Source organism: Triticum aestivum, chromosome 3A (assembly GCF_018294505.1).
Source record: "Triticum aestivum cultivar Chinese Spring chromosome 3A, IWGSC CS RefSeq v2.1, whole genome shotgun sequence".
Classification (NCBI taxonomy): Eukaryota; Viridiplantae; Streptophyta; class Magnoliopsida; order Poales; family Poaceae; genus Triticum; species Triticum aestivum.
The window spans coordinates 126810513-126826132 of record NC_057800.1 but is presented as its reverse complement, the minus strand read 5'-3'; the positions used below and the strand labels follow the sequence as shown (position 1 = coordinate 126826132).

General features: G+C 42.4%; 1 protein-coding gene across 7 annotated transcripts; it reads left to right on the top strand.

Moving 5' to 3' along the window:
• The first annotated feature begins 1358 nt into the window (after nt 1-1358).
• LOC123060641 (probable tRNA N6-adenosine threonylcarbamoyltransferase, mitochondrial) lies at nt 1359-11973 on the top strand. 7 transcript variants are annotated; one of them, XM_044483439.1, is made up of 15 exons: nt 1359-1409; nt 1692-1769; nt 2139-2419; nt 2529-2573; nt 2699-2773; nt 2854-2950; nt 7188-7278; nt 7867-7916; nt 8286-8476; nt 8591-8676; nt 9481-9559; nt 9634-9717; nt 9799-9913; nt 10179-10267; nt 11298-11741. In XM_044483439.1, exons 3-15 carry the CDS (start codon nt 2168-2170, stop codon nt 11421-11423), a joined length of 1380 nt encoding a protein of 459 aa, XP_044339374.1. In that variant the 5' UTR covers nt 1359-1409; nt 1692-1769; nt 2139-2167; the 3' UTR covers nt 11424-11741. The 7 variants fall into 7 exon arrangements, 6 of the variants coding, with proteins under 6 accessions (XP_044339374.1, XP_044339371.1, XP_044339373.1 ...); XM_044483436.1 differs by having other exon boundaries at nt 1360-1409; nt 2129-2419; XM_044483438.1 differs by lacking the exon at nt 1359-1409 and adding an exon at nt 1425-1623 and having other exon boundaries at nt 2129-2419.
• The last annotated feature ends 3647 nt before the right edge of the window (nt 11974-15620 follow it).

The window sequence follows — 15620 nt, the reverse complement described above, 5'->3', positions numbered from 1 at the left end:
CCTACATATTCTACGAAGATCTTTATTGGTCAAACCGCAATAACAACATAGGTTATTCCCTTTGTCATCGGTATGTTACTTGCCCGAGATTCAATCGTTGGTATCTCCATACCTAGTTCAATATCGTTACCGGCAAGTCTCTTTACTCGTTCCGTAATGCATCATCCCGTAAATAACTCATTAGTCACATTGCTTGCAAGGCTTATCGTGATGTGCATTACCGAGAGGGCCCAGAGATACCTCTCCGATACTCGGAGTGACAAATCCAATCTCGATCTATGCCAACCCAACAAACACCTTCGGAGACACCTATAGAGCATCTTTATAATCACCCAATTACGCTGTGACGTTTGATAGCACATAAGGTGTTCCTCCGGTATCCGGGAGTTGCATAATCTCATAGTCAAAGGAATATGTGTAAGTCATGAAGAAAGCAATAACAATAAAACTTAATGATCATTATGCTAAGCTAACGGATGGGTCTTGTCCATCACATCATTCTCCTAATGATGTGACCCCGTTCATCAAATGACAACACATGTCTATTGTCAGAAAACTTAACCATCTTTGATTAACGAGCTAGTCAAGTAGAAGCATATTAGGGTCACTTTGTTTTGTCTATATATTCACACATGTATCAAGTTTCCGGTTAATAAATTCTAGCATGAATAATAAACATTTATCTTGATATAAGGAAATATAAAATAACAACTTTATTATTGCCTCTAGGGCATATTTCCTTCAGTAGTGTGTGCCTAATATTATAAGATTGCATGCAAAAGCTAATATGCCCAACATTTTGAGAACGGTTTTGCTAAAGCGTAAGATGTGCCTAAGTCCTATGTCATTGATTTTACGTGGAGATTTGGGTGGGTATTTTTTTTCTTTGTACTTTTTGTTGAGTTATTTAGATGTCAAAAATAACTAAGGCTACGTTTGGATTAGCGTTTCTCCTCGTTTCTGGCCGGTATAGAATACAGAGATCGTCCTGTTGTTTTGATTCCAGGCAGGAATCAAGTGTCGACCCGTAATTTACACTTATAAAATAAATATAGATGTGAAAATTTACATCCATTTCAAGCAAGGCCTAAGAGATATAGCCTAGACAGATCCTCTTTTGGAAATGAGAGAGTACCTTGCAGCCTTTAATAATTTTACTTTTAACTTTCTCATGTCTTAAAAAAAACTTTCTCATGTCTTTACTTCAAAGATTTCTGGTGCATTTTCACCTTAAAAAAAACCCCTCTACATCTATCCGAAAAAATGGGCCGGACGACTGTCGACCACCCGTGCGCTCGCTGCCCTCGTATCCCGCTTCGGCCATCTTCCCCCCAAAATTTCCCTATCTAGTACCCCCCCCCCCCCCCCCCCTAAAAAAAAAGGAGGCGGCGGCGGCGCGCGTGAAGCAGGTAGTTCCCCTTTCCTCCCCATCTCCCGTCAGTCTTCCCTTTTCTATTTCTCTCGAACCGGGGCGGGTGAACGGCGGGCGGCGGGCGGCGGGCGGACTATGCTGCCTGTCCTCTCTCTAACCGCGGCGGAAGGACAGCGAGTGACGACGGCGAGAGACGGGGGCTCGGTTCTGGGGAGGAGACGGGCGAGGAGTCCTTCCGCTGCGCCGTTAAAGTTTTCTCTGGTCCTTCTCCCTCTCTGCTCTGATTCTTCTCTCTGATTGATTTCTCTCTGACCTGCAGCGCCAAGGACACAATCAGGAACGGCAAGCCGGCGACCAGGACGGACATCAGCTCCCTCTTTGGTGACTTTCTCCTCAGGTATGAACAATATATGTTGATCTATTTAGAGGAATCACTAGTAATTGTGTCATTGTGTGAATGCTTGTGCATGCGTGCTTCAAAGATGCATCGTTAGCTGCAGTTCAGAGATGAACATAGTTCAGTTTTGCATATGTCATCTTGAGGTTATTTCTTTCTTTTTGTTTCACTTTTGCATTATAGATGGACAATGAGAAAAAAAAAGCCAATTTATGCGGCTGTGTCATATATGCTTGTATCCATGATGACCTTGGTTGTCAGTGCTGAATTGAATATTTGCTATGTGTATGGATAGTGAGGATTATTTACTATGTGTATGGACATTGAACATGGTTAATGTAATTTGATTGTGCTCCCAGCTGGCTGCAGGGTCACCCACTAGAACGGAGCCTGGGAAAATGATGGCCACCCTTCTCCCAACCTTATCATCGCCGGTTTCATGGGCCACTGCATTCCTCCTCAGAACCCCACTAAAATCCTCCCGCTCTCACCATCCTCTTCTCCGCAGCCTCCTTGCTTCTGCTTCTCCCCTATCATCCCCTCGTACTCCCCGCTCCCTCATCACCATGGCCTCCGCAGCTATCCCCGCCCGCCGGGACCTCCTCATGCTCGGCATCGAGACCAGTTGCGACGACACTGCCGCCGCCGTGGTACGCATGGCTCATTCGCTGCACCCTTTCCGTCCAGTCACTTATATTTGTCGAACCTTCTAGGGTTTTATGCTTAGTGCCTGGCTCTATGATGCTTGGTCGATTGCAGGTCAGAGGCGATGGGGAGATCCTTAGCCAAGTGATTGCTTCCCAAGTAAGGATATGCATCTCAGTTCACATTCTCTCTAGTTGTTTCGTGTCTATATACCGTGGTCAGGAAATTTTGGCAAATGTGGTATCCTTTACACGTTGCTGATTGTACTGTTATGTGTCTGGAAGTCAGATTTGCTTGTAAAATGGGGCGGTGTTGCTCCTAAGATGGCCGAAGAAGCTCATGCTCTTGCAATTGATCAGGTTCGTATTCCTTTAAGAAGATGGATGACTTTAAGTTATCTACCTTTGTGTTAACTTTCTTTTACATCTTTGTCTTGCAGGTTGTTCAGAAAGCACTTGATGAGGCAAATGTTTCAGAGAGTGATCTTTCTGCTGTGGCCGTGACCATTGGACCAGGACTTAGTCTATGCCTTAGAGGTTCCTGTTTTTGCTATTCTGATCTTGATTAAAATAAATATGAACTACTGATTTTTACCATTGCATGCTACTAAAATAGGGAAATGCCTGTTCGTTAGATACCAAATTCAACTTTTATCCTGCAAAAAAATAAAATTATTTTGTAAGTTTGCACACAGGATACTTTTATCAATTAGGTTTTAGGCGTGTTGATGATGGTTCAAATGAGTTAAATTCGATGAGACCAAAGAATTTTATTATTCACTTAGAGAACTGTTTTGGAGAATTTAGTGCTGACTCTCTTGAAGTGTCCATGCTGTGTGAAATGTTGTCATATAGCTTGTAGTGTGCCAGATTTCTAGGATGGATTTTTTTTTTGAACGGTCACCGGGGGGGAGAGCTTCCCCACCTGAATATATTACCACTCAAAAGGAGGAGTCGAGAATTACAATAGTAGTTTGGTTACAACATGATCATTAGGGTACAGCTGAAGAGAGGAAGTGAAGCCATTGTCTAGCGGAGATATTGTCTTCTTTCTTTTTGAACCGAAAAACCCAAAGAGAGAAATCAGCAACAATGTTCCGTATCGTGGTTCTGTGGGTATGATCGTCATTCCTGAAGACGAGCGCGTTTCTGGAATCCCATAGCTTCCAAGAGATAGTGAGAGCCACCGATGGCCAGATATTGGGGTTGAGGCCATGAAGCGTTGGGTGTTGGAGCAGAGCAGCAAGGGAGGTCGGGGCCGGCAGGCCCAAGGAGGACCAGACCTGTGTAGCGTAAGAACAGTTGGAGATGAGGTGGAGTGCATCTTCATGAGGGTCTTGACAGCGCGGGCATGCGGCAGATTGGGCAATGTGTTTGTGGAACATGTTTGCCTTCGTGTTGAGCCGGTCACGGAGGAGGAGCCATGCGAAGATCTTGACTTTGATCGGGACTTTGGAAGCCCAGACAAAGTCATGGTGAGGGTCTGTATCATCTTCAGCAAAAATGGAGGAGTAGGCGTTCTTGGCAGAGAACGGTAGTCCGTGGGTGAGGGATCTTTCGTCAGGTTGGTCCGTTTGCTGGAAATCCTGCAACAACAACAGCAGACAATCCAACTCGCGAGCAGCAGCATTAGACAGACGGTTCCGTAGGTTCGCCAACAAGCTGGTTTGCCAAACAGTAGCCACTAACACCTTGTCATCAATGGAGTGTGAGAAGAGGTTTGGGAAGACTTTTTGGAGGGGAGATTGCAGTAACCATTTATCAAGCCAAAAGAAGGTGGATAGACCATTGTATGTGAGCACAAATGAGTGCTCAATTAGCAGTGGCAAGTTGTTGTTGATGATCTTCCAGAGAAAGGAGGGTTTTGAGGTTTTTGCTGCAATGCCAAGAGGGTATTGGTGGTGGTACCATTGGGTCCAGGGGATGTTTGGGTGTTGTAGAATTTTGGAGGAGAATTTCATAAGCAAGCAGCGGTTTTGAACTTCCAGATTTTTAATGCCTAGACCACCAGTATCTTTAGGTTTGCAAACGTTTTTCCACGCGACCAAGCAGCTCGCCCCAGTGCAAGTTGGCTCGTTAGACCAGAAGAACGCCCTCCGGATGGCGTCTAGTTTAGCTATGATCGATTTTGGTAGGCGAAAGACGGACATAAAATAAACTGTTAAGGAGTCAAGAACCGCAGTTAGCAGGGTGAGACGTGCCCCCCGAGAGAGCAGGCGGGCCACCCAACCGAAGAGGAATTTTCGAAAGCTGTCTATGATCGGGTCGAAAGCTGTGAGAGGCAGTTTGGTGGGGGAGAGTGGTAGACCTAGATACACTAGCGGGAAGGAGGATAAGGAACAACCAATCGCTGTGGCAATGCTGTTTTGCGTGGAAGAGTCGGTGGCTATGGTGAGAAGAGCCGTTTTTTGGAAGTTGATGACTAGCCCCGTTGCAAGGGCGAAGTCATGAAGGGTGTTTTTGAGGATAATGGTGGCGGCGTCGCTAGCCGCAGCAATTATCAGTGTATCGTCAGCGTATTGAAGTGTCACAGGTGGTTCGTTAGGCCGTAACGGGTGACAAAGAACGTTGGTTTGGAACGCTTTTGCGATTAGACGTTGAAGGACGTCGGCAACGATGATGAATAAGTACGGCGAGAATGGATCACCTTGGCGGAGGCCGCATCTACATTGAATCCAGGATCCTGGAACGCCATTTAAAAGGATAGCTGTTTTCCCAGTGAGAAGGATATTTTGTACCCAAGAACAGAAGTCAGAGGGAAAACCGCGGGCTTGTAAGATTTGTATGAGGGAGGACCAGCATATGGAGTCAAAAGCTTTCCTGAAATCGAGCTTGAAGATCATGGTCGGGGCTTTACGGGAGTGGCATGCACTGAGGATATCGGCAGCGTATATAAAGTTTTCAGCAATGTTACGTCCATGAAGGAAGCCAGTCTGGTCATAATGTATGAGTAGTGGGATGAGAGGTTTAACTCTATTGGTGAGGACTTTGGCAACTGCTTTTGGCGTGCAGTTTTGAAGAGATATGGGTCTAAACGCGTCTGGGGTTGTTGGTGCCTGAGATTTTGGAAGAAGAACCATGTAGGCCCGGTTGAATCGTTCTAAAGAAGCGGTTTGATCATGGAAGGCAGAGAAGAAGGTTAGGATGGGTTGTTTGATATCATTCCAATATTTTCTGAAGAAGATGGGTCCAAAGCCATCTGGTCCAGGGCTAGCATTGGTGTTCATAGAGAGGAAGGCTTGGTATATTTCGTCATGAGAGAAAGGTTGTGCAAGATCACTGAGCTGGGGGAGGGGTGAGGGGTACAGTTGTTGCAAGCTGAAGTTCCATGTTGCATTTTTTGAGGTCCCGATGAGCTGTTGGAAGAAGTCCTTTAAGATGTCAGCTTTTTGTTCGTGCAGAAAAACTTCAGAAGTGTTGTGTAAAAGCATGGGAATCTTGTTTGATCGAGAGCGCTGCGTAGCCGAGGCGTGGAAGAATCGAGTGTTTTCGTCACCGCCAGGATGGATAATGGTTGTGTGTCTGGAGTATCACAATTCGGAAAGCCAATATTTGCTGCTTCCATGTTCCATATGTATTACACTGTCTGAGGCCGACTTAAGCTTCACCTATCAGATGTGATCTTCATTATCTTTCTCTGTGGTACTTAAGCAAATGTTTTAGCCTTTAGGTGTAGTGCATTTTTACTACTAGCATGTCGGCCCTTTAGTTTTTCTAGTAATTCCTTCTTACGTGTAGACGTAATCATCTGCAAAACCGGTTCATAGTAACTGTTTGAATTATCATGTACTGAACTGATATATCAGATAGGAGAAGGTGCATGTTTAGTCCCTCAGCTTTCCAGAGTATAAATTTGGTTCCTGAACACTACTCTGGATAAGTTTGCCCCTCAAATGTCAAACCCGTCTAGATTTGATCCCTTGCCACACTGAAAGTGGTTTTACGATGACTTGACTGTGGTTTCACAGACCTTAAAATCCCTTCAGTAAAAAAAAGGAAGAAGAAGAAAATTCAGAAGAAAAAAAAATGAAATATTCCTGAAAGTTTATTAAATATTTTAGAATATTTTAAAAAGCATATCATTCATCAATGTTCTGGAAAAACCCTGTGTTTTTGACAGATTTCAAAAGCATTCCGTTTTCTACATTTATTTTCCACATAATTCTCAAATTTTCGGTAACTGAATATTTCCTTTTTTTTCTGATTCTCCTTGTTTTTTCTATTTTTTCAAATAATATTTGTAAAACAATTAATATTTCCCCTGCTTTTTATTTGTATATTAACTAAGGTTTCCAAATGATATTCTATTTTTATTTTCCTTCTTGTCTCCCACCCCTCATTTCCCCAGTCTCTTGTGCTGAATGGGCTATCACGTCTGCGAAACAGTGCCAAATGGCCCACATCATCTTCAAAACCGCTTTGAGTAGGGCAAAGGGGAACCAATTCAAGACGGTTTTGGATACTTGAGGGACCAAACTTATTCTGTATAGAGTTGAGGAACGAAAATTGGACTTCTTCCTGTTACCTATATATATGGTTAACTTACCCACTCAATCAGAATTGGTCATGTTTTCTTTTTTTCGAACCATGCTGAGTAGACCACTATATCCTATTTTATGTGGGACACTCTTGACCTTGGAGATAAATCATTTTATTATTTTTTCTATTGTTTATGTGAGTGCAAGACTTTGGTTAAATCTTGTAAATGAAATTTCCTTTTTTCTGATTTTTTTATGTGAGTGTAATGACTAATGAAGACATCTGTAAATTGCAGTTGGTGTTCACAAAGCTCGGAAAATAGCAAAAGTATTTCACTTGCCTATTGTTGGAGTTCACCATATGGAGGCACATGCATTAGTTTCCAGGTAATCATTGGACGTATGACATCTCTTTAAATGATGCACAAGTTATATGATGAGTTCAACATCACACAGAATAAGTTGTATATGATCTTTTTTGTTCGAGGACACAAAATTAGGTGTTTTAATGTAACTTTTTAAACCAGATCCGAAAAGTGTTTGGTTGCGTGGATCTTCTTTTTCAAACTACTTGCATGTCCTACAGTATGTTTTCCGCTTACAATAGCTACGGACTTACGGAAACACTGAACTAGGTCTAGCACAAGCTGCGAAAACTGAAAATTGAACCATTTTTTGTGATATGACCTCCAAAGATTGAATTAAATTCTACTCTATGAAAGCTAGAATTTGACTTTGAGTAGGAAATAATTTATGTCTAGAAGCTCTTTTGCCATGTCATATCTGTTACCAGCATGCCTTGTTGTGAACTTAAGGTGTGAAATTCATTGTTTGATTACTTCAAATATGTTAAACATATTTATGACGAAGGCCTCACTCTATAAATGTAAAAAAGATAAGCATACGTGCCTCCCCATACTTCTAATGATATTGCATTCTCTGAATTATGGATTAATGTGGTTTGATCCTTATCAGGCTAGTGAACAAGGACGTTGATTACCCGTTTTTGGCTCTTCTAATTTCAGGTATATGCAAATTACATTAGTCTCAGCATTCTATATCATGATCTAGCTTAATTCTCTGTGATTCCCTAGAAGCTCACAGTTGTAAATTACAAAAGCAATAAGGCCACAGAAGATATACGTTCATTCTTTTCCTAGCTGCCACCTATTATGTTGTGCCTTATTGCAAGTATTGAAATGTCATAAATATTTCCACTTGTACAAAATGACATTTCCATACACTAAATTTTGAGATTTTTTATTTGAAATAATTTAATGCAAAACTAAATCGGCCTAAGTTCTTGCATGATAGTATGTCTTAACCTGCCAGATATGCTTATTTTGATACTAACGCTGGCACACTTGTGTTTGCTAACTAGTTAATATGTTCAGGCGGACACAATCTTCTTGTTCTTGCTCAGAACCTTGGTGAGTATGTTCAACTGGGGACTACAATAGATGATGCAATTGGCGAGGCATATGACAAGTCAGCAAGATGGCTGGGTCTTGATATACGGAAAGGTGGTGGTCCTGCTCTTGAAGAGCTTGCCCTAGAAGGTGATCCAAATTCTATTAATTTCAGAGTAAGTTTGCGGCTGTACTTTTTCCACAAGTGCTGTGGAGCTAAGTTGTATTTACCAACATTAATCTTAGTTTGACATGATATTGTTACTTGCCTTTTTTTCATTTACCTCCAGGTTCCGATGCGACAACACAAAGATTGCAATTTCTCTTATGCTGGTCTCAAGACTCAAGTTCGATTGGCCATTGAATCCAGAAATCTGTATGAATATGCCATTCCTTTTAGTTGCACTGTTTATTTCATCTTCTTCATCATAAGATAAACACACCTGCTGGTGTCTTCTATAGAACCTTTGCCATTTAGCATGCTGTTTGTTCCTCGTTTATTCATCCTCGGAATTCATTCTCTTTGACCCCACACCCCAGGTTGACAAACATAACTTCATTTGGAACTCTCAGCAGTATACACATATTCTTAAGAATTTACTCTTATTTTAATTTTTTTCATGTAGTAAATAGTAACTTGAAACTTGTGCAGAACCTTCCATTCAGTAACTCAATGTCAAACACTCAAAGTTCATTTTTTAGAGCGTATTCATACACTTTACGCAATGTATAATGATCTGAGGCAGACATGTTTGCCAAGCAAAGTTTACAGATTATCAGAATTTGGAAATCTTTTTGTGTGAATAATACCGTACAGATGTGGTAGGATTCTTTTGGACCAGATAACAAGAACAATGCTGGTTGGTAGAGCGATGCAACTGATGCTTAAAACATTGTTGAATATTTTGTTATGGAAATCATCGTACATCTTTCAAGCACTTGTCAGTTTGACACCTTATTTTGTTGAATAGATTATGCCTTGGTAAATGGAATATCTTCGATGTGACTACATATGATGTAGGCTAAGTAATCAAAATCATTTTGTTTCAAATAAATGAGGGTACAAAATGCCTTAATGTATTTATCGCTGAAGGAAGAATTTGCATATTTGAAGCAGGGTAGGTGCGCGGCTGTGCTGTGATTATTAATTAACTGTGTTTCTGTTTTCACAACATTGTAGGTGCACAGATGATATCCCCATTTCATCTGCAACAGAAGAAGACAGACAACTAAGGGCAAACATTGCTGCCTCTTTCCAGGTTCAGTATCATGGATATTGTACTCATTGTCCATGAGGACTCTGATAAGTTTCTGATAGCTTTAACTTGTGCAGCGGATAGCTGTTCTACATTTGGAGGATAGATGCCAGCGAGCAGTTGAATGGGCATTGAAGATGGAGCCTTCTATTAAACACTTTGTAATCCAGATATCCTGTTGCTGTTAAATTCAATTGCTTTCCTTAATTCATTCAGTGTGTTAACCGATTCAATTATTAAAGGTTGTTTCAGGTGGTGTTGCATCGAACCAATATGTTAGGGCACGCTTGAATCATATTGCTGAGAAGAATGGCCTACAGCTTGTATCCCCTCCCCCAAGTCTTTGTACTGACAATGGTAATGAGTTTGTTGTTATGAGCTGTAATTAGTAATATTCAATCACACTGCCAGTAAAAGCATCTAATATTCAGAATCAACTTTGATGCAACTCAGCATAGTTGGTTTTTCAGTCTAGACCCTAGGCTGTATCCCCTTTTCATTTTGAAGCATGTGAATGAATTATCCTGACCGTTTCTGCCAACTTTCTTCCCGCAATTGTGACAGCTATCAGATATTTTCTTTTAGAACTAGTAATATATGATATGTTCCTTTATTTGCATAGGTGTCATGATTGCTTGGACTGGAATCGAGCACTTTGTTGCCGGTAGATTTGAAGATCCACCTCCAGCTGATGAGCCTGACGATATGCAGGTAATCTAACCAAGCAGTATGCAGAGTTGATAAAATCAACTCCATACTGGATGAGTTCGAAAACTAATAACAGATAACTTTATAAAATAAGTGTGCAAATTAACTGATTAAATTGCACTATAGGGAGCTCCATTATGTATTTTTTAGTTGTGTTATTTTGTTTTTCATATTAAGTTCTCCAGGGGTTTTACATCATATTATTTGGTCATCTTGTTAATTTAGACATATGATCAGCTCCTTTTAAAAGCTAAATAGTTATTTGGATAAAAATATTTGGTATGTCAATGAAGATTGTAAATATAACACCAATGGTGATCCCATCATCATTAAAGTTTGAAGATCCAAATAAAATATGTCGAACTCTTGAACTTCGTCTGAAACTTCGAGTAGTGTTGATAAACGAGCTCTTAGGAAAACAAATAAGTGAATTTGGCATGATTTTTGAAGCAAGGTCATTTAATTCAGGGACTATGAGCACGAGAAGTACATGGATGAATCCGGGTACATATGAACCCATTTTGGAAAACACATTTCTAAATTCTAAAAAAATCTGAAAAAAATTGCATGGGTACGTCTCCTTGTTTTATATGCGTGCATAAAGTTTCACGGAAAAATAACTTTTTTATGGCCTGTGCAAAAAAGACAAAACATTATGTCGTGAAACACTATTTAGAAGCACTGAAGTTTGTCTTTTTTGCAGAGGCAAAACAAAAAGACATTTTTTCATAAAACTTTGTGCCGCGCACACACATTTGCGAACTTGTATGCGTGATATTTTCTTTTGATTTCTTTGACATTTAAAATGTGCTTAAAATGCATTTTATGAAAAGTGGGTGCATATGCCCATGGGTTCAGATGGTGCCCTCTCCTATGAGCACCAGCTTTCTTGTTTCCTTTACTGGAATGGTAGGAATCGTCTTCCACTGAGAAGTGTCCTGAACTGAGTATTTAAAATCTGATGCAGAACTTACAGGTTTTATTCTGGCCGTTTCGCTAGTATCCACCCTGATCATTTTATTGTCTGCTACAGTATGAGTTGCGTCCAAGATGGCCTCTTGGCGAAGAATACTCAGAAGGAAGAAGTGTTTCACGATCATTGAGAACAGCTAGGATCCATCCATCACTTACATCCATGATGAAGAGCTCTCGCAGCTAGTTCGGTCGGACCATCGATCTTGGCTGCGTGCTGCCATTGAGTTCCACATAATCCAGTTTTGGGACCATTACCTGGGTAACCCTGCTCACCTTTATTTGTCATTGCAGTAATTATTTGCAAAGGCCTGAGCTGATTTTCTGTTCATTGTACACCTGAGAAGCAAACAAGATGTTTGCTGCTCCATGGCTTGATATTTGAATCTATATTATGTTTATACATATGAGATATAGTCCTTGTCAGATTGTTTGATATCTCAAGCTGTTCTTTGAATAATTGAGACCCTCAAAATGTTCAGTTATCTAATGGCTTGTTTCGCTCCGCTTTGACAGACGGGATGAATCCACGTCTTCACTCTTTTACTGTTGCATGTTTAACAGTTGTTGATTCCAGTGTTCCCGATGCTGTTATCTAGCTAACGTGCAAGTGACTATAAGCCAATCCTGCGTGAATTGGGTCCTCTTTACTGTTTTCTTATTGCAAATCCTTAGAACACTACTATTACATATACATCATATATATGAAGATGCTTGCCATCGAGCGATTTTTTTAATTCACGTATATATCTTATTGCTCAAGAACACCTCTTAATCCGTCTCGATTGTTCAAGAGCCATGGCTCAATCCACGGTGACTGGTTTGTGTTTACAGATGGCACGTGTTTCATAGTCAATGAAAACTTCGTCTTCCATTTAAATAACATGGCTGAACCATTCGGCCTGGATGGTGAGCTATCTCAAAAACATGGCTGAAAAGTTAGGAGTAATAAATCAAGAAAAATACAGAGCACCCGTGCCAAAGTCTATTAGTTGAACTAGGGTGAGCAAATTTCATCACCATCAGCTCACATAGAATCGATTGAACTACGGCAGATGAAAGTTAAAGTAAAAGAGTGAATCAGTGCACATATACAAGCCATTGCCTTTTTTTTCCCTTTTGTGAGAATTGCCGTTGCCTATTTTTTCTTGACCTACTATCTCCATCCAGGTTTACAAGTCCCTTTCTATTTTGTTTCAAAATTTAACTATAGATTTAACTAATAAACCATTAATGCATGTCATAAAATAATATCGTTAGATTCGTATTCGAACATATTTTTTAATTATATTATTTTTTATGACAAACATTAATATTTTGTAGTTAAATTCAAGATTAAAATTTGACATAGAATACAACGGAGGCTAATAAACCAGGACGAAAGGTAGTACTTGAAGTCTCCACCTAACTATGCGCCCTCCGAAATGCAGAGAACGATTTGGCACTGAATTGAATTGAACCGAGTCCCAATCACCATGATGTAACGAATTTAAGACCAGCCAAATCCCTCGGCGATGGACCCCCTGTCAAGCAAACAAAAGTCCCTGTCCAGAATAAGACTCCCGTAGATTCCCTACCACACGTCTGCACCACACGTATGTATCAACGTAGCCACGGCCAACGTGCAAAAGGAACAAGTTTGACCGCTCATTATGAGGTCCTCTTTAAACGATTGCTACAAGCAACTACCAGTCCAGCACGTATCGTACACATACCACTGGGTAAAATAACCCGAAACTGAGTAAGGCTGATCACAGCGAGAAGTAACTGACCAGTAATATATTAGACTGGTCATAGTGGGAGTAATTTCAAGAATAACATCGGGTCCAACTCAATAAATTTGCGTATGTCGCAGTGAGTTAATAAGAAGAGAGGTGAGTGCACTTCCGCGCCACAGGCCACCCCCCTCACCCCTCCCCTCCCCGCCGTCGTCGGAGGAGGATGCCGCCGGACGAAGCCCGCGCGGCGGATGGCGGCGGCGGGGGCGCTCTTCTCGCCTGGCGGCTCTCAGTGGGGGAGGCTCGGCCCACTTCTCTGCTTTGTGTGGTCGCTCGCAGCCGGTGGGCTTCCGCCGGCGCCCCTCTCCGACGAGTCGGGGGTCGGGTGGCGTCCCCCTTCTTCTCCGGTGATTGGGGTGATCTCCTCGTGTTCAACTCTGGGCCGGCTTCTGGCAGCCATCTCGGCGATCCAACGACGGCGGCTCGCCAGATCTGGGCGAGTGCGGCCGGATCCGGCTCTCCCACGACGGTGGGCAGCTTTGCCTGCTGGGTGCTCCGCCTGTTGGCTGAGTTGTGGCTAGACATGGCGGCTGTGGTGCGGGCTACGTTGGGTTCAGCCTGGCAGCTCATCCAGGCGGGATTCGGGACGGGGTGGCAGCCCCCCCGGCTCCGGTGTTGCAGCGAGGATCTGCTGCTTCGTGGCGGCGCAGCTCAAGGTGGGTGCCAGATCTGCTGGCCATGTCTGCTCTTGGACTCTGGGGCGGCGGCCCCGTGTGTGGTGGTAGCGGCTTCGGCCAGAGGGTGGTGCTTGTCTGGACGCGGTGGATCGTGGGATCCTGTGGCCAGAGTGAGGTCGGCCTCGGAGGAGTGGTGGTTAGTTGGCGGCGGTCGTTGGTGCCAGGTGGTCTGCACATCTCTTGGAGAAATCCTTGCTCCGGTCTTCACCGGAGTCGGCGACAGCGGTGCCCGCGGGTGCGCGATCTTTCTTGGAAGCGTCGTCGTGGAGGTGCTCCTCCTTCTCCACACGGCTTTGGCTCCGGAAGGAAACCTCATATCCGCTGGATCGGGCGATGGAGGCGTCTACGCGTCTTTCTCCTCCTTGGGGGCAGCGTCTCGGAGCCGGCTACGACTAAGAGGTTGGTGGATGATGGCATCTTCGCCGTCGATGGCGGCATCTTTGCTACGTGGTTTGCTGAGGCGGAACGTTGGTTTCTGTTTGGCAACGATGATGGCGTCGAGAGGAGCTTGGGTCACGGCGTGGTCTTCAATAGCCGGTTCTTCCCGGCGTGTCCGAGGTGCTCTTCCATGGTTGCTTGGTTGCTTTGGAGCGAGTCCAGGTGGCGACGATGACAGGCATTCGGTGGTCGTTTGCGGAGGGTACGCTCAGCGCAAGTCCTGCATATTTCCTTTGTGTTGCTCGTCGTCAAAGTCGGAGTTGTCGGTTGCTTGCGCGTGTGGCCATTCGTTGGCATGTGCCGTCATGGTTTCTGTTCCATGTCGGTGGCCAGGTTGGCCAGTGGTGCCCATATCATGTGGGTTGTGTTGTATCGGTTTTAGCCCGGTTTTCCGTCAATTAATCAGGCAATTCTCTTCTTCCTAATCAATGAAAATGGCAAATTTTTTGCCTCATTTCAAAAAATAATAATTGAGAACTTAGTTAAGTTACCGTAACATCACATATCCCAAAACAATATAAGTCTATAACCTAATAAATAGAATTTTACATGACACCACACATATGTTACTACCCGCTATGGAGGTAGTAACATAGTCTAGGGTAGGGTGCATGTTACTAGTGTAAGTTACTCTAAACTATGGCTAGTCTTAGTGTTACTAGTCAATGTCATTAGCTTCATAGTGGTAGAAACATATGTACTCCCTCTCTTCCGGTATATAGGGCTTATCTTAAAATTTTAGTTTTGTTTTATAAGTCTCAATTGTACTACTCCCCATCATATGTTTAGATTTTAAGGTGCATTAAATTGTTGTATACAAGGATTAAGAACTAACTCACCAATGCATGTAAATGTTCTTGATAATTTATTGGTCATGCATCCGTGCATTGCAATTAATGCAATGATAAGCATATTTTTTTTAGAAAGATGGGTGCATTATTTAGTTACTTTTGTAAATTATAAAAAGTATTCTATCATTCACCATCTATCTGGGTTGGTGAGATTTTTAAATTGAGCCCTATAAATCGAAAGGGAGGGAGTAGAATCATTTCGTCTTAGGGTGCGTTATATATAAGGTAACATATTATATTACCGTAAACACCTTTTTTTCATTAAATATTTGTCAGAAGCAAACTTACCTCGGGGTGTGTTATATTACTAGCTAAGTTAATCTCATTATGGCCAGCTTAATGCTACATACAAGCAGTTATGGGTTGAGTTTAATTACATGCTGACATGACAAAGGGATTGAAAAGAGGGGTGAGGGTGGGAATTCAAGGGACGGAGAAAGGCGGAAGATGCCCACAAGGGCATGTACAATGGTGGGATATATATATATAAATGCTCCATGACAAAAAGTAGTATGAGGCATCTATATTGACTTTTTCTTTCCAATGCAAACGATTCTCAGTGAACCTCATCAAAGAATAAAAAGTGACTCTCACTACACATGCATCCCTACTTTCCACTTCAACTTTTCCAACTTTATGC

Coding starts and splice junctions, on each gene's coding strand:
- LOC123060641 (XM_044483439.1), top strand. CDS start 2,168: ATGATGGCCACCCTTCTCCCAACCTTATCATCGCCGGTTTCATGGGCC. Junction 8,677..9,480: donor GCCATTGAATCCAGAAATCT/GTATGAATATGC, acceptor ACAACATTGTAG/GTGCACAGATGATATCCCCA. Junction 9,718..9,798: donor AGCCTTCTATTAAACACTTT/GTAATCCAGATA, acceptor CAATTATTAAAG/GTTGTTTCAGGTGGTGTTGC.